We start from the raw sequence: 25,261 nt of genomic DNA, 5'->3' as shown, positions 1-25,261 counted from the left end.
TTAATTAGTTAGTACGTACCTTTCAAATAGTATGCACTAGCAAAAAAGCATGAGCGATGCCGCGAGTTTACAACTCTAGTTCCGCTTAATTACAACAATGTTTTTAATTTTATTCCAATTGTACTCGTGTGTACCATATCCCTCTACAATACCCCACCACCAAAGGGGGTTCATGATTCGTTGTGACGCATGCTTTAAATTCAGGAACTTTTATTCCTTTTTTGTTCTTTAATTATTAAATTTATAATCCTTGAGCGATACATATCTTATATTAAGAAGACATCATACAATAACAATGAATGTTTTACACTGTGCAAGTGGAGCAGCTTTCATTTGCCAATTTCTCGTGTGATAATGCAAGCTCCATTGTTGAATTAAAAAAACAGTAGATAAAATTGAACCCAAAAGGCAAAAGCCTTCTCTAACAAATAGATACATATAAACAGTCGTTTGGGATATAGGTATGGGTGTACCTAGAAGAATAGAGATGCACTGAGTCGGAGAGAGCAAAGAATGATAGTGGAATTTTGGAGGAATACTGGACGATGACGAACTGCACGGCCAGAGCTGTTGGTGGCGGTGATTCTGCAGCGAAAGATAGTTAGAAAAAAGTATTCAATAAATCTTACAGAACTGTAATAATTCAGTCATGAGCTTCAGATCATTGGCATTTCAATAATAAGGATTCATAATTTCAAATTTTAATATAGAATTAACAGTTTACAAAATTAGAGGCACCTGATGGCATAGCGTACCGGCTTCAAGTATGCTAAAGTTAGACATAATCTTCAGTATGTAGAGGTGTTTTCGATTCTGAATTTTCCCTGCAACGGTTCACAACTAGTTTCTACAAATTTTGAAAACGGGAGCTGTTAGTATGGATGTGTGTTAAATTTATCTCGTAACAATAGGACGTATAAGAAAACGAAGTGAAGGTGCATATATAATTCATGTTTCCCTCTCTTTTTCATCTACTCAATCAGATATATGCGAGTACTAAATTAGTGCATTTAAATTAAAAAGAGTTGACAGAGGCATAATTGGAGAAAGAAAAGGTCTTTATATCAATAAAAATCAAAAGATGCTTTATAATTGGACATAGAAAATGAGGAAAATGATAGGGACGAAACAAAGAAAGGCCATTAAAATTTTGACAGAGGCATTCTCAGCAAGTAAAAAAAGAGAGGCATTCCCAAACAGACAATACAATATAGGAAAATAATAACTGAGGAGGAAAAATAAAAACCAAAAAAATAAAAAAATTGTAAACCTCGGTAGCAACATAGAATGCATAAGAATTAAGCATTTGTTTTTGAGGGCTTGAGTTTGTTTTCTAATTTGAAGCAAAGAATACTTGAATGAAATGCCAAATAAAAACCCCAAAACGATGATTAAAATATGATATTGAGAAACATAATACAAAAATTATATCTGATATTTAAATTGATTGGCCTATCTGATGTTTATTCAGTTCAAGTATCAATTCAAATATCAAATAGTGCTTCGAATATTAGAAAGATTATGCAACCTGCAATTCAAATATCTGAAATTGGCCTGCTTTTGCAGAAGTGCCCAAAATTCAGGGGTTACTCAATTTCATGTTTGAAAGCCATTCTGTAATTGAAAATCCAAAATTCAGATTCCTTTCCAAAGTCTCAACAACACTATAACTGACCACAAATCCAAAAAACCAGTTCAACCCCCAACTTTGACCATTTTTCACTTTCAATTCGCATATCATCACTAAATAAAACCATCCAAGTCAAAACATATTAAGAACATAGGTGGAGAGCTGAATCTAAGGTTCTGGAATCACATATGTATTCCCAAATCAGTGTGAAAACAATGAAGCTATGATTACAAAAGGCTATGCTAATTTTTTGATAAACACGTTGTATCAAACGTTAGATTTATTAACCAAATGTAAAAGGAGATGGTAGAGATCACCGACATCTGTATCAAAAGGTTAAGTTTATTAACGAAATTATTAGTACAATTGTTGCATCTTAATATGTATCTAAATATATCCACCTTGATTTAGTGAAAGTGATGTTGGTGGTGGCGTTGGAGAGGGGACGAAGAACAAAGAAAAATCAAAACAGAAAAATACACAACTAATTCATCAATCAATACCATCTCCCTCATGCGAAAAAACCCATAGTCCCAAAAACTACAGACCAATAACAGTTTGATCTGATTACAACAATTAGATGGCCAAATGGAAGACCCAAAATCTCTCTACCGCAAACGCTCATCTGCAACCACACTCCTTACACTCCCTGTCTCTTTCCCTAACCCCTGCTTCACCAAATGACCCGTTTTCCATATACCTTGCATAATCTTTCTTGGAAGCATTACCTTTTCTTTTTGAAGCCTTCTTACCTTGAGGCCTAATTGGAAAACGGGTCGACCTCGACGCTTGTTCAATCAGGGGCGTTTCAAGCACTTCTTCTGCATCATCTTCATTACGATCATGCGAGGCATGATTGGGTGTAGAGTGTAGATGGACGCTGTTCATGAAAACTTCTGGACCGACAGGCACAATTATGAATTTAGGACAATCTTTGATAATATTCCAACATTCAAACCGGGTGAATGTTTTGCTTTTGCTTTTGGTTTTGGCACCATACCAAGCTTGTGCTTGAAGTTCCTACACAATGCGGGAGGATAAATAATTATAATGAGAATAGGTAACAAATAAATAATACAAACAAATAATTATAATGAAAATAGGTAACAAATAAATAATACAAACAAATAATTATAATGAAAGTACCTAACAAATAAATAATACAAACAAATAATTATAATGAAAGTAGCTTAACAAATAATTATAATGAAAGTAGCTAACAATTAAATAATACAAACAAATAAATAATATATTGTTACCTGATCCGCTAAATTTTCCCCACTTCGAATATTACCACTAGCTGGTGCCAAGGCGTCTCTCCACGTACTAAACACTTGGCTAAGTAATTTCCAACGACTGGACATCGATTCTTTAGTTCTTTGCCCACCCATTTTCTCAAGATAATTGGTATGAATAAGACTCCACATTTCTCGCAACTGCATCGCATTACCCGTAAGCGAATCATGAGTAACTTGAACCCAGCTAGTCAACGCAACATCTTCAAGAAGCGTCCAATTCGTATCTGCTTGAGTAGTCATTTTGTTGGAAAAAAAAATTGGATTCAAACTTTGAGAGAAATATAGGAATGTGGTTGAAAGTAGTTGAGAAAATATGAAATTGTGGTGTAAGGTAGAAGATAATGAGAAAGTATTTATAGAAAAGTAAAAGCAAATTTTTTTATAATTTTTCATAATTTTTTTTTTCGGATTTTAAAGAATTTTTTACATTTTTTTTCAAATTTTTATTCACCTAATTAATCTCTACCGTTGGATTTAAAAATTTTGAATTTCAACACTCCAGATTGTGCCACGTGGGACAACGGCAACATTTCAGAATTTTTAACTATTTATTCTTTTTTTTTAATTTACAAAGCCTAATAACGTGGACCGTTGATCTTAGATTAAACAGATGAAATTAAATGAAAATTTTTAAATGTTTTTTATCGTTGGAAATCCAATGGTCCATAAAATAAGGCCATTGCAATCGAACAAACATGGGGAAGCCACGTGGCTTCCCCAACGGTAACTTTTCAAAACAGGCGTCATGGGCCCCAGCGCTGTTTTTTTGTTGGAAGATGTGCGCGTGAAGCACACGCGCCTGACGCAGCCCTCGGGCTGGCAATCCACGCCGGGCCTGCTCCTCGGGCCTCGCCTGTCACTCGGGCTTCCTAACGCTGGAGCCTATCCCCCTAGCAATTTGCTCCTGTTTGAAAGCATGGCCCCCGAGCAACCTCATCCGCTGGAGTTGCTTTAAACGTTATAGGTATATTCTCACCTCTACCTTTTCGGGACAGCTCCAGAGCAATCAAATCCGTTAGGAGTGGGCAATCTAATGCATCATTCATTCTCCCTCAAAAACCGTTCAACCCAGTCCAGGGCATGGGCTCCAGGGGAGCCCAATTCTTCAATCAGGCGATAATTCATTAGCCTAATGCTTGGCCTATGTACCCAAGGTTAATGTCATCGTGACGTCAGCCACAATTTAAATTATTAAAAATTATAAAAAAAATTAATTAATCAAAATAAAAATAAAAATTATATAAATATCTAATCATGTTCGTTCACTTTACAACATTTCAATATTTTTAAATACTTTCAACCAATCTTTTATTTTATCCGTAATTAAAAATAAAGTTATCTTTAATTATTTTATAAAAAATATTTTAATACCAATAGTCTGAGCTATTCATTTTAAAAGTAAAAATGCACTTAGATAATTACTGTTTACCTCAAATAATTGAGTTGTCTATAGCCTGAGGGCATTTTAGGGTGGAAATGCTCAGTCAACATTGATTGGTCATGGAACAAACAGTTATGATAAATAATTGAGGTTCGTCGACCATGTGGTAAGCGGGGCATTTTCTTATTCGATATCCAGATCCAGATGGTCCCTCCCCTCTCCAGAAATACAAAATTATATGTAGAAAAATTAATGTTCCCACGTTGATGAGTACCTCAGCCTCATTCTATAAATACATACCTCCTCCTTCACTTCTTCACATCTCAAAATCTCCCATTACATCATCTTCCTTTTCATCAATTTTTTTTTTTCTATTTTCCAAACACTTCGCAAAATCATGGGTGTTTTCACATACGAATCCGAGACCACCTCCGTCATCCCCCCTGCTAGGTTGTTCAATGCGACTGCTCTTGATGGTGATGAACTCATCGCCAAGCTTGCACCACAGGCAGTGAAGAGCATTGAGATCCTTGAAGGAGATGGTGGAGTTGGAACTGTTCAGAAGATCATCTTCGGTGAAGGTAGCACAAATGGCTACGTGAAAAAAAGAATTGATGTGATTGACAAGGACAACTTTGTGTACAAGTACAGTATGATTGAGGGAGATGCTATCTCAGAGACAATTGAGAAGATCTCTTATGAGACTACGTTGGTGGCTTCTGGCAGCGGTTCCATCATCAAGCGCACATGCCACTACCACACTAAGGGTGATGTTGAAATTAATGAAGAGCATCTCAAGGCTAGCAAAGAGAAGTCTTCCCACCTCTTGAAGTTGGTTGAGAACTACCTCTTGGAGCACCAGGATGCCTACAACTAAATTCTCTTCTGCCTCTTCAATGATTTTCTGAAGTGTTGATCATAACTTTGTGTCCTCTTGGGCATCAGTGAATTGTGTGGTTTTCGTTCCCTTGTATTTCCTTACATTTACAAATGAATAAAAAGAAAATCATGGGGGTTTGATGATATATTTGCATGTTCCTTTTTAGGGGAAACTTGATATAAGACAATTTTTTTAGTCAATGGTGCAATTTATTAAAATAAGTCCAATTCCTTAAATTTAATTATTTTATTATCAATAATTATCTATTCAATGATAAGATTTATTATAAAAATCAAATTTATTCCTAATTATCTCTTTGATTATTTCTTTTTATTTAGTTTTTTGTTATTTCTTGTTCTTCCTCTTGCTTTGAACCCCATTTATAGATTTAATTTTTTATTTTTATAATCAACCTATATCACAGGTTAACAGGACTCACTCATAAAAATCATCCATGTTTTTAATACAAGGAGTATAAAAGAAATAAAAACATGTAATTAGATAACTGAACTCACTTATAAAAATCATCCATGTTTTTCGACTTTGATCTAAAAGCCCCTTCTTTTTATGCACCTTGGTAATGAATTTAGAGCTTCATTTTATAACTATATGTGACCCAACTTATATATGTAATTCATATTAATCACCTATTATTTTTTTAAGAGCAAATATCAATCACCTAAATATTTTAATAAACTTGTATAATATCTGAGTGGATAGGCTGTTGATTTTCACCATGCGTCTCGAATTTAAAATTTTCTCTTCTTTAAATTATTGTAATAGTTTTGAACGATGTGCATGCCCGTAATAGTAAATTTAAAAATAAATAAATAATAACTCATATTGTCACCCATGCATCCCTATTCAAAACTCCTCCCTTTTACATTATGTAATAATTTTGAACGCTTCCTTTATTTTTAATAGTAATATTTTTTAAAAAGTAATTCATATAATAAAATAATTATACATCTACTCTATGGTACCCGATCAATTTAAAAGCATTACATTTTCTAGTTGTATATGAGTTACCAATATAACACGTCAATTAGTAAATGATTGTAATATTATATTATATTTGATAACGTGACAAGTATGCCATTCTACCTACTCCTTCATATTAGCCGGCCACTAATTAAAAATGTGACAATTATCATTTCATTTCTTTATTTTAAAAAATGAGACAACTGGTGACAAACCAAAGTTATTTTTTATTTTTTATCCAAATAAGCTATGAAGAATTTCACCATGTTCATGACCACAATCAAGCAATCAAATATCATTTCATTTGGCCTAGTACTTCATATTAGCCGGCCACTAATTAATATTGTTAAAGTCTTTAAATTGATAATGTGACAAATATCATATATCATTGGACCTAATACTTCATATTAGCCGGCCACAAAGCATACGCCGGTTACCAATTCAAAGATAATAGTAAAGGATATAATCAGCTTATATTATATTTGGATGATAAATTTAAGATACTAAGAAATTTTCCAGTTACATAATTTGAAATAATTTAATTTAATTTCTAGAATTTGTGAATTTTTTTTGTTCCGCCAATAAAAGAACAATAAAATTTAAATACAAAATTTAATGAGTATATAAAGTCATTAATAGATAAATGAGATAAAGTTATTAGTAAATGTGTTAGCAGTAATGGCAACGACGTGGTGGCAATAGTGGTAGCAGCAGTGATGTTGTGCAGTGGTGGCTGTGGTGGCGACGTACGGTGGTATGATGATGGTGGGTGGTGGTGGCAACAATAGTGATGATGATAATAGGTGGTGGTGACGGCAAGAACAGTGACATTGGTATGTGGTAGTGACATGTGGTGGTGGTGGTGGTGGTGGCCGCTTTTGGTTAAGTTTATATTTTTTGTTTTTATGTACTATCAAAATTTGAAATTTTCAACCATTTACGTGAAATTTAAACTTGAGAATTGAAGGTCTAAGATTTAAAAAATTTCTTCTTCGTGTGAAAAATCTAAATTTCTATGTATGTAAATTCAAATAAGAGAATTTATGCATGTTAATATATATAAATTCTAAATTTAGTCGAAACTTCAAATTTATTTCCTTTATTCAAACGTAATGTTATTGACCAGAGCTAACTAAATGAGTTGAACCAACTGCTATAAGACAAAGGCTACAATTCCAAAAGTGATTCCTATCTCTCACGCAAAATGAAACGACTATTTTATAGCATCATATCTACAATTCACAAGTGATTCCTATTTCTCACACAAGACAAAACGATGATTTTAAAGCATCACACTTTCCAACTAGATGACCTGACCACTACACGGCGAGGCCCATATCGTTAACCTAAGGATCATAACACAAATCAGTCTCATCTAACATGCAATTGGAGAATCCCATTTCGTTTTTCTTGTAAACCACTTAGTAATTCACACCATAAATACACTCATGAGTGTAAAGAATTTTGGAAACCTCAAACTGATACTCATTGACAAGTAACTCAAGCTTGCGATCACTAAAGCTCAATTTGTGGTTTTTGAAATTGACATAATTCTTTATTTTGATCTCTGAGACGTCAAACCAATATAAATGATCCATGAGCTTGTCCACCGTCAATCGTTGTAGTCATTCTATGAAAATCTTCAGTAAATCATTTTGTCTCATTGTTTATTAAATTGAGAGTATTTTTATCATTTTATGAAGAACCAAAATGATTGAACGATGTACAAAATCAAGGAATACTTGTATCGATTTCAAATTTCAAACACCAAGGTAAGGAGTTATATCAATCTCACAGACTATTTTAGCTAAAATGCGTTTATAAAATCAAGGAGCAATCGTCTGTCAATGGGCCGGTTCAAGGCCCACATAAATTGGACTGGTCATGCCCACCCATGTGCCCTTACAAACGCATCCCAGGGTAGATTCGCACAAGTCAGTTCGTTTGAGTTTACACTTGGACCGGGGCAAGCACGTCAATTTCAAACAGGAAAGGACAGTGTAGTAATTTCACAGACATCGTATATACAGAGTTCTTCTAGAGCGAACCCCACAAGAACACGCAGAAGCTGTTCTCGACTCTTCGTTTTCCTTCGGTTTCCCAAAAACAAAATCCCTTCAGCTTTCCGTCTGCTCTCGAAACAGTTCCACCTTGTCTACTGAATCCGGTTTTCTCCAATGTCAGACGTTTCGATTGCTCGGATTCGGGGAGAGAATCGGTTCTACAACCCACCAGCTGTACGACAACGGCAGCAGCAGCAGCGACAAAAGCTACAGGAAGAGAAGCATCAGAGGCAGTCGGTGGATTCAGACGACTGTGCGACTTCATACAGTTCTGGTTCGGGTCGGGAAGTGGTGAGCGATGCTACGAATTTGGATCGATTTTTGGAGTACACCGCACCTGTGGTTGTGGCCCAGTATTTTCCGAAGGTATTGCAAATCAATCTTAAAAATTTCTTTTGGATTTGAAAACTTTATGAGAGATTGAAATTTTGAAGTTTTGGGCATATGCTATCGCTGATAATTTTAAATTTTGTTATCTTTTAAACTTGGATTGAAGTTTTCAACTTTAAAATTTCTTGTTTTGGGTTCCGGTGCGTTGTTTTTGTAATTGTGTAATTGTGTAGAAGTGGTTCTTATGTGTTTCCATTTGGTGATGGATAGACAAGTGTGAAGGGATGGAGGACTCGTGAGTCAGAATTACATCCATACTTTGTGCTTGGAGATTTATGGGAATCCTTCAAAGAGTGGAGCGCTTACGGTGCGGGTGTTCCTCTTTTGTTGAATGGGAGTGACTCTGTTATCCAGTACTATGTTCCTTACTTGTCCGCTATTCAGCTCTATGTAGACCCATCAAAGCCATCAACGAGAACAAGGTGAGCAATATATCAGAGTATTGACACTTTCAATCAATTCAAATTATCTTTTAATGTTGCTGCTCATTTCTGACTTATGGGTTAGACATGAATGTCATTACGTGGGGAAACTGTCGGAGCAAAATTTGAATTTAGTGAGGTAGATTCTGCTGTTCATTTTGATGTGATCAATTTATTTGTAATCATTAGTTACCTGATAATAAGACAGATCTGTAAATGTATGATGGTTAAGTAATCTCATCCACTATTGCAGATACAACTTGGTTGATTGGGTTACAATTTTTATCTACTTATAGTTATGGCTTAGAGGTCGCACTTGGTGCGATGGCAAGCACCTTTGCCCATGAACGGTAGGTCTCGGGTTCGAGACTTGGGAGCAGCCTCTCCATAAATGGGGGTAAGGCTAGCCGACATTCACCTCTCCCAGACCCTGCGTAAAGCGGGAGCCTTGTGCACTGGGTACGACCTTTTTATAGTTATGGCTTAGAGTATACGAGGATAGGAAATGTCGTCTTATCAATCTATGTTCAGAAAATGGCTGTGGTAGTAGACAGTGGGAAAGATATATTGTGATGATAGGTTGTGAAAGACGAAATATGGTAGTGGAGTGCTGTTGTTTGAGACAGCAGTGAGACATCTTGTAAACAATGGGTGACAAGATCTTTGATATAATTCATGGTAGCGTACTTGGATATGGTGTTACTTGGTGTTGAGGTGAGACGTCTGATGGTTTATGGTTTAATCTCAACTTGAATTGGCAAAACATTGCACAGAATTACATGCTAATGGCTAGTTTGAACTGTATTTTCCCTTTCTTTAGTGCAACATGCTAGTACTGAAGCCAAAGAATTACCTATCTTTATCATTTGTGAGATAAATTGTGCAGAGCCTCCGTGCACACTAATAGCTAGTTTTAAATGTACTTTTCCTTTAGTGAAACACAAAATCAATTTTAGTTAGTTGTGAGTTAAATTGCGCTTAGAGGTACACAAAATCAATGTTCACTCAGATGAAATCAATCTGTTGGCTAGTAAGTGTTCTTGTCACATAATTTTCCACATGTGTGCATGTTGTTACAGGAGGCCTGGTGATGAGAGTGATGCAGAGTCATCGAGGGAGACAAGTAGCAACGGCAGCAGTGATTATGGAACAGAAAGAGGATTTAACAATGTTCCTTATAGTGCTTTAAGTTGGCAGAATGCTGCAGATGTAAATGGCCATGGTTGGAATAAAACCTTCCCGAGAAATAAACCCTTAAATGGTTCCTCAAGTGATGAAAGTGGTGAGGCTTGCAACCCTAGTCAGCTTATATTTCATTATATGGAGCATGATCAACCATTTGGTCGTGAACCTTTGGCTGATAAGGCAAGTCACGCATCATCTCAGAACACTTAATACGTTGAGTTTTCCATTTTCATTTATAAGTTTGATGGTAACATGCACTCATCGCTACCTTCCAACAGATTTCAGTTCTTGCATCTCAATTTCCAGAGCTGAGGACATACAGGAGCTGTGATTTATCACCTTCTAGTTGGCTTTCTGTAGCCTGGTATGCTTTATTTTACTCCTCGTAAACACAGGATTGATGCATATGTTATCATAAATCTAAAATTGTTTCTGTGTATATTCTTGTTAAAGGTATCCGATATATAGGATACCTACAGGTCCAACATTGCAGAGCCTAGATGCATGCTTCTTGACCTTTCATTCCCTATCGACTCCCACAAAGGGTACATCTCTATCTCTATGTACATATGTATTATATATTTGTGTACATTCATGCACTTGCTTGTTTTGCAAATCACGTTATAATATATCATGTTGTCGGGAGCAGGTGCAAGCGCTGATGAACTTCAGTGTGGTGGTGCACGAGCTAGAGACAACCAAAATGCCGATTTCAAACTATCATTGCCAATCTTTGGGCTTGCTTCGTACAAGTTCAAGGTTTCCTTTTGGAATCCTAATGGAGTTTACAAATGCCAGAAGGCTGATTCTCTATTGCGAGCAGCTGACTACTGGCTCAGGCGATTGCAAGTTAATCATCCTGATTTCAATTTCTTTGTGTCGCACAGCATTCCAAAGAGGTGAGAAGGGAATTTATCTATAATCAGCTCGCAGTTATCATCCCAGTGTAAAAGGGATAAAACGTACTGATGACAAAAACTCTAGTCACTGGCCAGTTTTTCATGTTATTGGTTGGATATCAGTTCGCACTCCTGTCGTTATATTACATAGACTTGGCCCTTAATATCTTATATTATCATCAAAGCAGAATTAAGACTGATTTTGGCTCTGTGAGGGCTTTGGATAGGCTGAAAGAAGAATACAACAACAACAACAACAACAAAGCCTTTTCCCACTAAGTGGGGTCGGCTATATGAATCCTAGAACGCCATTGCGCTCGGTTTTGTGTCATGTCCTCCGTTAGATCCAAGTACTCTAAGTCTTTTCTTAGAGTCTCTTCCAAAGTTTTCCTAGGTCTTCCTCTACCCCTTCGGCCCTGAACCTCTGTCCCGTAGTCACATCTTCGAACCGGAGCCTACTTTACCTCGGATATCCTCATTCCCAATCTTATCCTTTCTCGTGTGCCCACACATCCCACGAAGCATCCTCATCTCCGCTACACCACCCAACATTCTCTGCCATACACCATCGCTGGCCTTATTGCCGTCCTATAAAATTTTCCCTTGAGCTTCAGTGGCCTACGACGGTCACACAACACGCCGGATGCACTCTTTCCATCCAGCTCGTATTCTATGGTTGAGATCTCCATCTAATTCTCCGTTCTCTTGCAAGATAGATCCTAGGTAACGAAAACGGTCGCTTTTTGTGATTTTCGCTAGATTGCTCCGGTCATTAGTGTGGATAAGTATATAAATGGATAGAGATAGGAAAGCAAACACAAGATGTACGTGGTTCACCCAGATTGGCTACGTCCACGGAATAGAAGAGTTCTCATTAATTGTGAAGGGTTTACACAAGTACATAGGTTCAAGCTCTCCTTTAGTGAGTACGAGTGAATGATTTAGTACAAATGACATTAGGAAATATTGTGGGAGAATGATCTCGTAATCACGAAACTTCTAAGTATCGGAGTGTGGTGTCGTCTTGACTTGCCTTATCTGTCTCATAGGTAGATGTGGCATCTTCTCTGGAAGTACTCTTTCTCCATCCAGGGGTGGTATCTTTAACTGGTGGAGATGCACAAGGTAATGTATCAATTTCACTTGAAGCTTACTTGTAGTTTCAGGCTTGGTCAAGCGCGATACAAACCATGTAGTAGGAGTCCCCCAAGTCGCCGAGCTAGGGGGTCTGCTGAAAGAGGTGACAGACAAGGTAAGCAATCAGAGCTCCGACTGATTGTTCACCTTCTCCCCATCTTGCAGCAGCATGAAGGATAAAGAGAAGAAAAATGAGAAGAGATGATATGAGATACTTTTGCTTTTGAAGAAGTAACTTTCCACAGGCTTATTCTTGAACTGAGCTGGAGGGTTTTCTGGTTTCCTCCAGAGTATAAGGCCGACTGAAGAATTTGAGGGTCAAAACAAGTCCATCAAATCTAGAGTACGTTCCACCCTGCTGATATGGGATACTTTTGCTTTTGACAGAGTAATGGATGTATCGGCACGAGTGCTGTTACGCTTGTCTCCACATGCTTCCTTGTATCCTTCGCACTTGCCCTATCTGTTCCTCAAGCAGATGCGGAATCTTCCCTGGAAACATAAGATGTTGAAGATGAGTACTCGAGAGCAATGCCAGGTAAGTAATCAGGTAAGGGGTTCCAGGCAGTCAGTTCCTGGCTGGAAGCTTGATTCCAAGTGCTGACTGATTGCTCTCTTTCTCCTTGTCTTGCAGGTAAAAACAAGGCCAAAAGAAAAAACAGGGAAAAAGCATGATATGGGATACTCTTGCTTTTAACCCTGATGATATGAGATATTCTTGCTCTAGTATAGCTTGTTTGCAGAGGTATTATCGGGGGGAAAGAAAGCTGAATATTTCGAAAGGCTTTGTTGGGAGTGCCCTCTCAGATATGATGAAGGGTTGAGCATTTTTGCAGGTCTGCCTGTCCGTTGGGGATGGAGGTCGACATATATAGGGGTCTCCCTAACAACAAGTAGTAATGCTATTCCTTTACCCTGCTTGGTCATAGCACAGTAGTGGGAGCTGCCAGTTTCACATGTTTTAACTCTGTCAGAGCACTTTGAAAAAGTGGTCTGTGGTATCTGGCTCTCGAGATTCGGAGAACGATGCCTCTTCGATTTTTGAGAAAGCAATCATGCTGGGGGTCTGACTCTCGAGATTCGGAGAGCAGTGTCTCTTCGATTTTTGAGGAAGTAATCATGTTGGGAGTCTGGTTCTCGAGATTCGGAGGGCGGTGCCTCTTCGATTTTGGAGCAAGCAATCTTGTTGGGAGTGTTGTCTCGAATGTGAGTTAAGGTTGGACATGTTTGCTAGTCTACCTTGCCACGAAGCACAAAGGTTGACACACAGGGACTTTCCAATTATCCAGCAATGGTACTGTTCCTTTACCCTCTCTTCGATTTTGAGAAAGTAGTCATGTTGGGAGTCTGGCTCTCGAGATTCGGAGGACGGTGCCTCTTCAATTTTGGAGCAAGCAATCTTGTTGGGACTGTTTTCTCGAATGTGAGTAAAGGTTGGGCATGTTTGCTAGTCTACCTTGCCACGAAGCACAGAGGTTGACACACAGGGACTTTCCAATTATCCAGCAGTGGTACTGTTCCTTTACCCTTGTGGGTAATAATATGGTAGCTAGACCTTCAAAATTTATGTGTCTAAACTTTGTTAGTGCTGTTTCTTTGCTATTCTTTTACCTTTCTTGGTCAGAGCGATGTAGTGGGAGCTGCAAGCTTCACGTGCTCAACTTTGGCAGAGAACTTTGGCAAAGTGATCTGTGGTACCCATGAGTTATTGTTGCGTGTGGGAAGTGGGTGATTGAACAGTAAGATTCATGTGCTTTCTACTTCACCAGAGGTCTTCGACAGAATGCCCATAATTTCTGCAAAGCTGAGTGTGCGTGTGACAGGTGCTGACAAGGCTAGAAAAGTAGGTGCCTCTTCGATTTCTGAGATCGGTCCTCGTGGTCTCTGAGCAGCCCAGCTTTTGAGAAAGCGAGCGCCTCTTCGATTGATTCGGAGAACGGTGCCTCACCGATTTTTAAGAAGCAATCATGATGGGGGTCTGGCTCTCGAGATTCGAGGAGCAGTGTCTCTTCGATTTTTGAGAAAGTAATCATGTTGGGAGAGTGGCTCTCGAGATTCGGAGGGCGGTGCCTCTTCGATTTTGGAGCAAGCAATCTTGTTGGGAGTGTTTTCTCGAATGTGAGTAAAGGTTGGGCATGTTTGCTAGTCTACCTTGCCACGAAGCACAGAGGTTGACACACAGGGACTTTCCAATTATCCAGCAATGGTATTGTTCCTTTACCCTCTCTTCGATTTTTAAGAAAGTAGTCATGTTGGGAGTCTGGCTCTTTAGATTCGGAGGACGGTGCCTCTTCGATTTTGGAGCAAGCAATCTTATTGGGAGTGTTTTCTCGAATGTGAGTAAAGGTTGGGCATGTTTGCTAGTCTACCTTGCCACGAAGCACAGAGGTTGACATACATGGACTTTCCAATTATCCAGCAGTGGTACTGTTCCTTTACCCTTGTGGGTAATAATATGGTAGCTAGACCTTCAAAATTTATGGGTCTAAACTTTGTTAGTGCTGTTTCTTTGCTATTCTTTTACCCTTCTTGGTCAGAGCGATGTAGTGGGAGCTGCAAGCGTCACGTGCTCAACTTTGGCAAAGTTATTTGTGGTACCCATGAGCTATTGTTGCGTGTGGGAAGTGGGTGATTGAACAGTAAGATTCATGTGTTTTCTACTTCCCCAGAAGTCTTTGACAGAATGCCCATAATTTCTGCAAAGCTGAGTGTGCGTGTGACAGGTGCTGACAAGGCTGGAAAAGTAGGTGCCTCTTCGATTTCTGAGATCGGCCCTCGTGGTCTCTAGGGAGCCCAGCTTTTGAGAAAGCGAGCGCCTCTTCGATTTCTGAGATCGGCCTTCGTGGTCTTTGAGCAGCCCAACTTTTGAGAAAGCAAACGGCTCTTTGATTTCTGAGATCAACCCTCGTGATCTCTAAGCAGCCCAACTTTTGAGAAAGCAAACGCCTCTTCGATTTCTGAGCAGGCGCCTCTTTGATTTCTGAAGCTCCGTCGAGTGCAGATTTTTATAGGGGCTGGCATTAAGTTCCAAAGCACACTTGAATCTCCACCAGCAGAAGCTTCATTCTTGCACTTCTAAGATCTTGATTTGTCCGACCTCTTCTCTCTTCAACACCTTTGAAAATGTCTGGCCCCTCCGACCGTCGTTTTGACTTGAACCTTGTTGAAGAGGCAGCCCCGCCTTCTCCAGACAACATATGGCGCCCATCCTTCGTCTCCCCAACTGGTCCTCTTACCGTTGGGGATTCCATGATGAAGAATGATATGACCGCTGCGGTGGTGGCCAGGAACCTTCTCACTCCCAAAGATAACAGACTACTTTCCAAACGGTCTGATGAGTTAGCTGTTAAGGATTCGCTGGCTCTCAGTGTTCAGTGTGCAGGTTCTGTGTCTAATATGGCCCAACGCCTATTTGCTCGAACCCGCCAAGTTGAATCATTGGCGGCTGAAGTGATGAGTCTCAAACAGGAGATTAGAGGGCTCAAGCATGAGAATAAACAGTTGCACCGGCTCGCACATGACTATGCTACAAACATGAAGAGGAAGCTTGACCAGATGAAGGAAACTGATGGTCAGGTTTTACTTGATCATCAGAGATTTGTGGGTTTGTTCCAAAGGCATTTATTGCCTTCGTCTTCTGGGGCTGTACCGCGTAATGAAGCTCCAAATGATCAACCTCTGATGCCTCCTCCTTCTAGGGTTCTGTCCAGTACTGAGGCTCCAAATGATCCCCCTCCGGTGCCTTCTCTTTCTGGGGCTCTACCGACTGCTGAGACTTCTCCTAAGCAACCTTTGTGAAGGCTCCCTCTTGTGTGTTTATTTTGACTCATGTATATGTACATATTTGTAGCTTATCGGGGATATCAATAAATAAGCTTTCCTTCATTTCAACGTATTGTGTTAAATACACCAAAGCCTTCTTCGCTAAGTTCTTTGAATTTTCTTTTGTTGAAGCTTGTATGTTGAAGCTTTCTAAGTGGAGCATGTAGGTTGGGGTAGTGTTCCCTTAATTTCCCGAGTGAGGAAAACTTCTTGGTTGGAGACTTGGAAAATCCAAGTCACTGAGTGGGATCGGCTATATGAATCTTAGAACGCCATTGTGCTCGATCATGTGTCATGTCCTTCGTTAGATCCAAGTACTCTAAGTCTTTTCTTAGAGTCTCTTCCAAAGTTTTCCTAGGTCTTCCTCTACCCCTTCGGCCCTGAATCTCTGTCCCATAGTCGCATCTTCTAATCGGAGCGTCAGTAGGCCTTCTTTGCACATGTCCAAACCACCGTAACCGATTTTCTCTCATCTTTCCTTCAATTTCGGCTACTCCTACTTTACCCCGGATATCCTCATTCCTAATCTTATCCTTTCTCGTGTGCCCACACATCCAACGAAGCATCCTCATCTCCGCTACACCCATTTTGTGTACGTGTTGATGTTTCACCGCCCAACATTCTGTGCCATACAGCATCGCCGGCCTTATTGCCGTCCTATAAAATTTTCCCTTGAGCTTCAGTGGCATACGGCGGTCACACAACACGTCGGATGCACTCTTCCACTTCATCCATCCAGCTTGTATTCTATGGTTGAGATCTCCATCTAATTCTCCGTTCTTTTGCAAGATAGATCCTAGGTAACGAAAACGGTCGCTCTTTGGTATTTCTTGATCTCCGATCCTCACCCCTAACTCGTTTTGGCCTCCATTTGCACTGAACTTGCACTCCATATATTCTGTCTTTGATCGGCTTAGGCGAAGACCTTTAGATTCCAACACTTCTCTCCAAAGGTTAAGCTTTGCATTTACCCCTTCCTGAGTTTCATCTATCAACACTATATCGTCTGCGAAAAGCATACACCAAGGAATATCATCTTGAATATGTCCTGTTAACTCATCCATTACCAACGCAAAAAGGTAAGGACTTAAGGATGAGCCTTGATGTAATCCTACAGTTATGGGAAAGCTTTCGGTTTGTCCTTCATGAGTTCTTACGGCAGTCTTTGCTCCTTCATACATATCCTTTATAGCTTGGATATATGCTACTCGTACTCCTTTCTTCTCTAAAATCCTCCAAAGAATGTCTCTTGGGACCCTATCATACGCTTTTTCCAAATCTATAAAGACCATGTGTAAATCCTTTTTCCCATCTCTATATCTTTCCATCAATCTTCGTAAGAGATAGATTGCCTCCATGGTTGAGCGCCCTGGCATGAACCCGAATTGGTTGTCCGAAACCCGTGTCTCTTGCCTCAATCTATGCTCAATGACTCTCCCAGAGCTTCATTGTATGACTCATTAGCTTAATACCCCTATAGTTCATGCAATTTTGTACGTCGCCCTTATTCTTGTAGATAGGCACCAAAGTGCTCGTTCGCCACTCATTTGGCATCTTCTTCGTTTTCAAAATCCTATTAAAAAGGTCAATGAGCCATGTTATACCTGTCTCTCCCAAAACTTTCCACACTTCGATTGGTATATCGTCTGGGCCTATTGCTTTTCTATGCTTCATCTTCTTCAAAGCTACAACCACTTCTTCCTTCCGGATTCGACGATAAAAGGAGTAGTTTCTACACTCTTCTGAGTTACTTAACTCCCCTAAAGAAGCACTCCTTTCATGTCCTTCATTGAAAAGATTATGAAAATAACCTCTCCATCTGTCTTTAACCGCGTTATGTATTGCATCAGGCATTATGATTACGACTCTTCTTAGTCTATTTGCTGTATCGCAGTTTGGCAGTTTAGGTGGAAGGAACATATGTCAGTAGCTGTTTGACAATCTTCTGTTACTGTTTAGTTGATGACGATGAAAATATATTAACTTATAATTGTTTATATATCTCCGTATATGTAGAGGTGCCTTTTGTTTAGTATGTTTGATCACACCGTGTGTATGAACTAACAGTAAAGTTCAACGCAAACATGTTCTGTTTAATGTATATTCTGATCCTACAGTAAATTAGCAGTGAGATATGATGAACAAGGTGGGTGTGTCCTTGCACTCATGCTCACTCTTCTGATGGCAAATGAACTTTAGGATGTGCCAGCGTAGGACTTTGATGCAATTGCGATGCTGTTGCAACATTTCAAGCCAATCATGCATTATCATGCGTGGTTTTTTTGGAATGTTGCCACAGCGACATCCTAGTCGTCGGTAAGTTCCTCCTGTGCCTGACCTACATCTGGACAGGTATAGGGTCTTGATGGGTGCACATGGGAGTGTTATTCCAGGGACTTGTTATAGACCAGCATTCTAACTCCAATGGAATACCTGGTGAGTTTCTTACACTCCAAATCTGATCAAGGCTAAGCCCGATTCGGAAAGCCAGCTTGTCCCTTCCCATTTCAAGCATGTTATTAGTGTGCAATTTATGCAAATATGTGTTATTTAGTGAAAACAACTCACGATAGTAGTACTTCCATGGCACGAGTACGTATACAGTGCGTCTACGTTGAGGTTGTGCAGACTGCTGAATTTACCGCAACATTTATTCTTTTTCTTTTGAAAATTTGAAAGATTTGATTACAATACTTACGTGTATTCAATATAATCATCAGTTCAACCATCAAATGATGATTTTATTATATACATAATTCAAAAGAATTACATATAATTACTAGATGGGATTATATTAAATGCATATATATATTTGTTGCCAATCCTAAAATTGAAAGCTTTAATCAACCTGAAAGACAAATTTGCTATATCTGGTTTGGTATTGATAGAATCATAGACTAAAAGCTTACTTATGTTTATAGCCAAACGCCGAGCCTTGATGCTTCCAAAACAATAAATATGGCAACCTACCATAAACGCTTGAATAATGGTACTTTTATGTACCACAAACACTGAGTTCAAGCTTCGAACCCACAACTACCACAACAACAACAACAACAACAAAGCCTTTTCCCACTAAGTGGGGTCGGCTATATGAATCCTAGAACGCCATTGCGCTCGGTTTTGTGTCATGTCCTCCGTTAGATCCAAGTACTCAAGTCTTTTCTTAGGGTCTCTTCCAAAGTTTTCCTAGGTCTTCCTCTACCCCTTCGGCCCTAAACCTCTGTCGCGTAGTCACATTTTCGAACCGAAGCGTCAGTAGGCCTTCTTTGCACATGTCCAAACCACCGGAACCGATTTTCTCTCATATTTCCTTCAATTTTGGCTACTCCTACTTTACCTCGGATATCCTCATTCCCAATCTTATCCTTTCTCGTGTGCCCATACATCCCATGAAGCATCCTCATCTCCGCTACACCCATTTTGTGTACGTGTTGATGCTTCACCGCCCAACATTCTGTGCCATACAACATCGCTGGCCTTATTGCCGTCCTATAAAATTTTCCCTTGAGCTTCAGTGGCCTACGACGGTCACACAACACGCCGGATGCACTCTTACACTTCATCCATCCAGCTTGTATTCGATGGTTGAGATCTCCATCTAATTCTCCGTTCTCTTGCAAGATAGATCCTAGGTAGCGAAAACGGTCACTTTTTGTGATCTTCGCTAGATTGCTCCGGTCATTAGTGTGGATAAGTATATAAATGGATAGAGATAGGAAAGCAATCACACGATGTACGTGGTTCACCCAGATTGGCTACGTCCACGGAATAGCGGAGTTCTCATTAATTGTGAAGGGTTTACACAAGTACATAGGTTCAAGCTCTCATTTAGTGAGTACAAGTGAATGATTTAGTACAAATGACATTAGGAAATATTGTGGGAGAATGATCTCGTAACCACGAAACTTCTAAGTACTGGAGTGTGGTATCGTCTTGACTTTCCTTATCTGTCTCATAGGTAGATGTGGCATCTTCTCTGGAAGTACTCTTCCTCCATCCAGGGGTGGTATCTGTAACTGGTGGAGATGCACAAGGTAATGTATCAATGTCACTTGAAGCTTACTTGTAGTTTCAGGCTTGGTCAAGCGCGATACAAACCATGTAGTAGGAGTCCCCCAAGTCGCCGAGCTAGGGGATCTGCTGAAAGGGGTGACAGACAAGGTAAGCAATCAGAGCTCCGGCTGATTGTTCACATTCTCCCTATCTTGCAGGCAGCATGAAGGATAAAAAGAAGAAAAATGAGAAGAGATGATATGGGATACTTTTGCTTTTGAAGAAGTAACTTTCCACAGGCTTATTCTTGAACTGGGCTGGAGGGTTTTCTGGTTTCCTCCAAAGATAAGGCCGACTGAAGAATTTGAGGGTCAAAACAAGTCCATCAAATCTAGAGTACGTTCGACCCTGCTGATATGGGATACTTTTGCTTTTGACAGAGTAATGGATGTATCGGCACGTGTGCTGTTACGCTTGTCTCCACATGCTTCCTTGTATCCTTCTCACTTGCCCTATCTGTTCCTCAGGTAGATGCGGGATCTTCCCTGGAAGCATAAGATGTTGAAGATGAGTACTCGAGAGCAATGCCAGGTAAGTAATCAGGTAAGGGGTTCCAAGCAGTCAGTTCTTGGCTGGAAGCTTGATTCCAAGTGCTGACTGATTGCTCTCTTTCTCCTTGTCTTGCAGGTAAGAACAAGGCCAAAGGAAAAGACAGGGAAAAAGCATGATATGGGATACTCTTGCTTTTAACCCTGATGATATGAGATATTCTTGCTCTAGTATAGCTTGTTTACAGAGGTATTATCGGGGGGAAAGAAAGCTGAATATTTCGAAAGGCTTCGTTGGGAGTGCCCTCTCAGATAAGAGGAAGGGTTGAGCATTTTTGCAGGTCTGCATGTCCGTTGGGGATGGAGGTCGACATATATAGGAGTCTCCCTAACATCAAGTAATAATGCTATTCCTTTACCCTGCTTGGTCATAGCACGGTAGTGGGAGCTGCCAGCTTCACAAGTTTAACTCTATCAGAGCACTTTGAAAAAGTGGTCTGTGGTATCTGGAAAGCTGATGTTGCGTGTGAAGATTACAAACAAGCTTTATCCAAGGAGATCCAGCTCTTGAAGTTGGGAAAGTGGTGCCTTTTCGGTTTTCGAACAAGCAATCCTGTCGGGGATCTGGCTCTCGAGATTCGGAGAACGATGCCTCTTCGATTTTTGAGAAAGCAATCCTACTGGGGGTCTGGCTCTCGAGATTTGGAGAGCGGTGTCTTCGATTTTTGAGAAAGTAATCATGTTGGGAGTCTGGCTCTCGAGATTCGGAGGGCGGTGCCTCTTCGATTTTGGAGCAAGCAATCTTGTTGGGAGTGTTTTCTCGAATGTGAGTAAAGGTTGGGCATGTTTGCTAGTCTACCTTGCCACGAAACACAGAGGTTGACACGCAGGGACTTTCCAATTATCCAGCAGTGGTACTGTTCCTTTACCCTCTCTTCGATTTTTGAGAAAGTAATCATGTTAGGAGTCTGGCTCTCGAGATTCGGAGAGCGATGCCTCTTCGATTTTGGAGCAAGCAATCTTGTTGGGAGTGTTTTCTCGAATGTGAGTAAAGGTTGGGCATATTTGCTAGTCTACCTTGCCACGAAGCACAGAGGTTGACACACAGGAACTTTCCAATTATCCAGCCGTGGTACTGTTCCTTTACCCTCTCTTCGATTTTTGAGAAAGTAATCATGTTGGGAGTCTGGCTCTCGAGATTCGGAGGGCGGTGCCTCTTCGATTTTGGAGCAAGCAATCTTGTTGGGAGTGTTTTCTCGAATGTGAGTAAAGGTTGGGCATGTTTGCTAGTCTACCTTGCCACGAAGCACATAGGTTGAAACACCGGGACTTTCCAATTATCCAGCAGTGGTACTGTTCCTTTACCCTTGTGGGTAATAATATGGTAGCTAGACCTTCAAAATTTATGTGTCTAAACTTTGTTAGTGTTGTTTCTTTGCTAATATTTTACCCTTCTTGGTCAGAGCGATGTAGTGGGAGCTGCAAGCTTCATGTGTCTCAACTTTGTCAGAGAACTTTGGCGGAGTTATATGTGGTACCCATGAGCTACTGTTGCGTGTGGGAAGTGGGTGATTGAACAGTACGATTCATGTGCTTTCTACTTCGCCAGAAATCTTCGACAGAATGCCCATAATTTCCGCAAAGCTGAGTGTGCGTGTGACAGGTGCTGACAGGGCTGGAAAAGTAGGTGCCTCTTCGATTTCTGAGATCGGCCCTCGTGGTCTCTGAGCAGCCCAGCTTTTGAGAAAGCAAGCCTCTTCGATTTCTGAGATCGGCCTTCGTGGTCTTTGAGCAGCCCAGCTTTTGAGAAAGCACACGCCTCTTCGATTTCTGAGATCGACCCTCGTGGTCTCTGAGCAGCCCAGCTTTTGAGAAAGCAAACGCCTCTTCGATTTCTGAGCAGGCGCCTCTTCGATTTCTGAAGCTTCATCGAGTGCAGATTTTTATAGGGGCTGACATTAAGTTCCAAAGCACACTTGAATATCCACCAGTAGAAGCTCCATTCTTGCACTTCTAAGATCTTGATTTGTCCGACCTCTTCTCTCTTCAACACCTTTGAAAATGTCTGGCCCCTCCGACCGTCGTTTTGACTTGAACCTTGTTGAAGAGGCAGCCCCGCCTTCTCCAGACAACATATGGCGCCCATCTTTCGTCTCCCCTACTGGTCCTCTTACCGTTGGGGATTCCGTGATGAAGAATGATATGACCGCTGCGGTAGTGGCCAGGAACCTTCTCACTCCCAAAGATAACAGACTACTTTCCAAACGGTCTGATGAGTTGGCTGTTAAGGATTCTCTGGCTCTTAGTGTTCAGTGTGCAGGTTCTGTGTCTAATATGGCACAACGCCTATTTGCTCGAACCCGCCAAGTTGAATCATTGGCGGCTGAAGTGATGAGTCTCAAACATGAGATTAGAGGGCTCAAGCATGAGAATAAACAGTTGCACCGGCTCGCACATGACTATGCTACAAACATGAAGAGGAAGCTTGACCAGATGAAGGAATCTGATGGTCAGGTTTTACTTGATCATCAGAGATTTGTGGGTTTGTTCCAAAGGCATTTATTGCCTTCGTCTTCTGGGGCTGTACCGCGTAATGAAGCTCCAAATGATCAACCTCTGATGCCTCCTCCTTCTAGGGTTCTGTCCAGTACTGAGGCTCCGAATGATCCCCCTCCGGTGCCTTCTCTTTCTGGGGCTCTACCGACTGCTGAGACTTCTCCTAAGCAACATTTGTGAAGGCTCCCTCTTGTTTGTTTATTTTGACTCAAGTATATGTACATATTTGTAACTTATCGGGGATATCAATAAATAAGCTTTCCTTCATTTCAACGTATTGTGTTAAATACACCAAAACCTTCTTCGCTAAGTTCTTTGAATTTTCTTTTGTTGAAGCTTGTATATTGAAGCTTTGTGAGTGGAGCATGTAGGTTGAGGTAGTGTTCCCTTAATTTCCCGAGTGAGGAAAACTTCTCGGTTGGAAACTTGGAAAATCCAAGTCACTGAGTAGGATCGGCTATATGAATCTTAGAACGCCATTGTGTTCTGTCCTGTGTCATGTCCTCCGTTAGATCCAAGTACTCTAAGTCTTTTCTTAGGGTCTCTTCCAAAGTTTTCCTAGGTCTTCCTCTACCCCTTCGGCCCTGAACCTCTGTCCCATAGTCGCATCTTCTAATCGGAGCGTCAGTAGGCCTTCTTTGCACATGTCCAAACCACCGTAACCGATTTTCTCTCATCTTTCCTTCAATTTCGGCTACTCCTACTTTACCCCGGATATCCTCATTCCTAATCTTATCATTTCTCGTGTGCCCACACATCCAACGAAGCATCCTCATCTCCGCTACACCCATTTTATGTACGTGTTGATGCTTCACCGCCCAACATTCTGTGCCATACAGCATCGCCGGCCTTATTGCCGTCCTATAAAATTTTCCCTTGAGCTTCAGTGGCATACGGCGGTCACACAACACGCCGGATGCACTCTTCCACTTCATCCATCCAGCTTGTATCCTATGGTTGAGATCTCCATCTAATTCTCCGTTCTTTTGCAAGATAGATCCTAGGTAACGAAAACGGTCGCTCTTTGGTATTTCTTGATCTCTGATCCTCACCCTTAACTCGTTTTGGCCTCCATTTGCACTGAACTTGCACTCCATATATTCTGTCTTTGATCGGCTTAGGCGAAGACCTTTAGATTCCAACACTTCTCTCCAAAGGTTAAGCTTTGCATTTACCCCTTCCTGAGTTTCATCTATCAACACTATATCGTCTGCGAAAAGCATACACCAAGGAATATCATCTTGAATATGTCCTGTTAACTCATCCATTACCAACGCAAAAAGGTAAGGACTTAAGGATGAGCCTTGATGTAATCCTACAGTTATGGGGAAGCTTTCGGTTTGTCCTTCATGAGTTCTTACGGCAGTCTTTGCTCCTTCATACATATCCTGTATAGCTTGGATATATGCTACTCGTACTCCTTTCTTCTCTAAAATCCTCCAAAGAATGTCTCTTGGGACCCTATCATACGCTTTTTCCAAATCTATAAAGACCATGTGTAAATCCTTTTTCCCATCTCTATATCTTTCCATCAATCTTCGTAAGAGATAGATTGCCTCAATGGTTGAGCGCCCTGGCATGAACCCGAATTGGTTGTCCGAAACCCGTGTCTCTTGCCTCAATCTATGCTCAATGACTCTCTCCCAGAGCTTCATTGTATGACTCATTAGCTTAATACCCCTATAGTTCATGCAATTTTGTACATCGCCCTTATTCTTGTAGATAGGCACCAAAGTGCTCGTTCGCCACTCATTTGGCATCTTCTTCGTTTTCAAAATCCTATTGAAAAGGTCAGTGAGCCATGTTATACCTGTCTCTCCCAAAATTTTCCACACTTCGATTGGTATATCGTCTGGGCCTACTGCTTTTCTATGCTTCATCTTCTTCAAAGCTACAACCACTTCTTCCTTCCGGATTCTACGATAAAAAGAGTAGTTTCGACACTCTTCTGAGTTACTCAACTCCCCTAAAGAAGCACTCATTTCATGTCCTTCATTGAAAAGATTATGAAAATAACCTTTCCATCTGTCTTTAACCGCGTTCTCTGTAGCAAGAACCTTTCCATCCTCATCC

The 25,261-nt window shown here is 40.4% G+C and overlaps 2 protein-coding genes across 3 annotated transcripts; both read left to right on the top strand.

The window, feature by feature from the left end:
• Positions 1-4,619: 4,619 nt before the first annotated feature.
• LOC126608924 (major strawberry allergen Fra a 1-3-like) lies at positions 4,620-5,334 on the top strand. The gene has a single exon (XM_050276937.1). The coding sequence runs from the start codon at positions 4,707-4,709 to the stop codon at positions 5,184-5,186; it is 480 nt and encodes a 159-aa protein (XP_050132894.1). The 5' UTR covers positions 4,620-4,706; the 3' UTR covers positions 5,187-5,334.
• Positions 5,335-8,207: 2,873 nt separating this feature from the next.
• Positions 8,208-11,329, top strand: LOC126608920 (uncharacterized). Of its 2 annotated transcripts, XM_050276930.1 has the most exons (7): positions 8,208-8,599; positions 8,834-9,045; positions 9,131-9,184; positions 10,125-10,410; positions 10,509-10,594; positions 10,684-10,775; positions 10,880-11,329. In XM_050276930.1, the coding sequence occupies exons 1-7, from the start codon at positions 8,348-8,350 to the stop codon at positions 11,131-11,133; spliced, it is 1,236 nt and encodes a 411-aa protein (XP_050132887.1). In that variant the 5' UTR covers positions 8,208-8,347; the 3' UTR covers positions 11,134-11,329. The 2 variants fall into 2 exon arrangements, with proteins under 2 accessions (XP_050132887.1, XP_050132891.1); XM_050276934.1 differs by lacking the exon at positions 9,131-9,184 and having other exon boundaries at positions 8,209-8,599.
• The last annotated feature ends 13,932 nt before the right edge of the window (positions 11,330-25,261 follow it).

Source organism: Malus sylvestris, chromosome 16 (assembly GCF_916048215.2).
Source record: "Malus sylvestris chromosome 16, drMalSylv7.2, whole genome shotgun sequence".
Lineage (NCBI taxonomy): Eukaryota > Viridiplantae > Streptophyta > Magnoliopsida > Rosales > Rosaceae > Malus > Malus sylvestris.
Note: the sequence above shows the minus strand (reverse complement) of the source record. Positions and strands in the feature narration are given on the sequence as shown.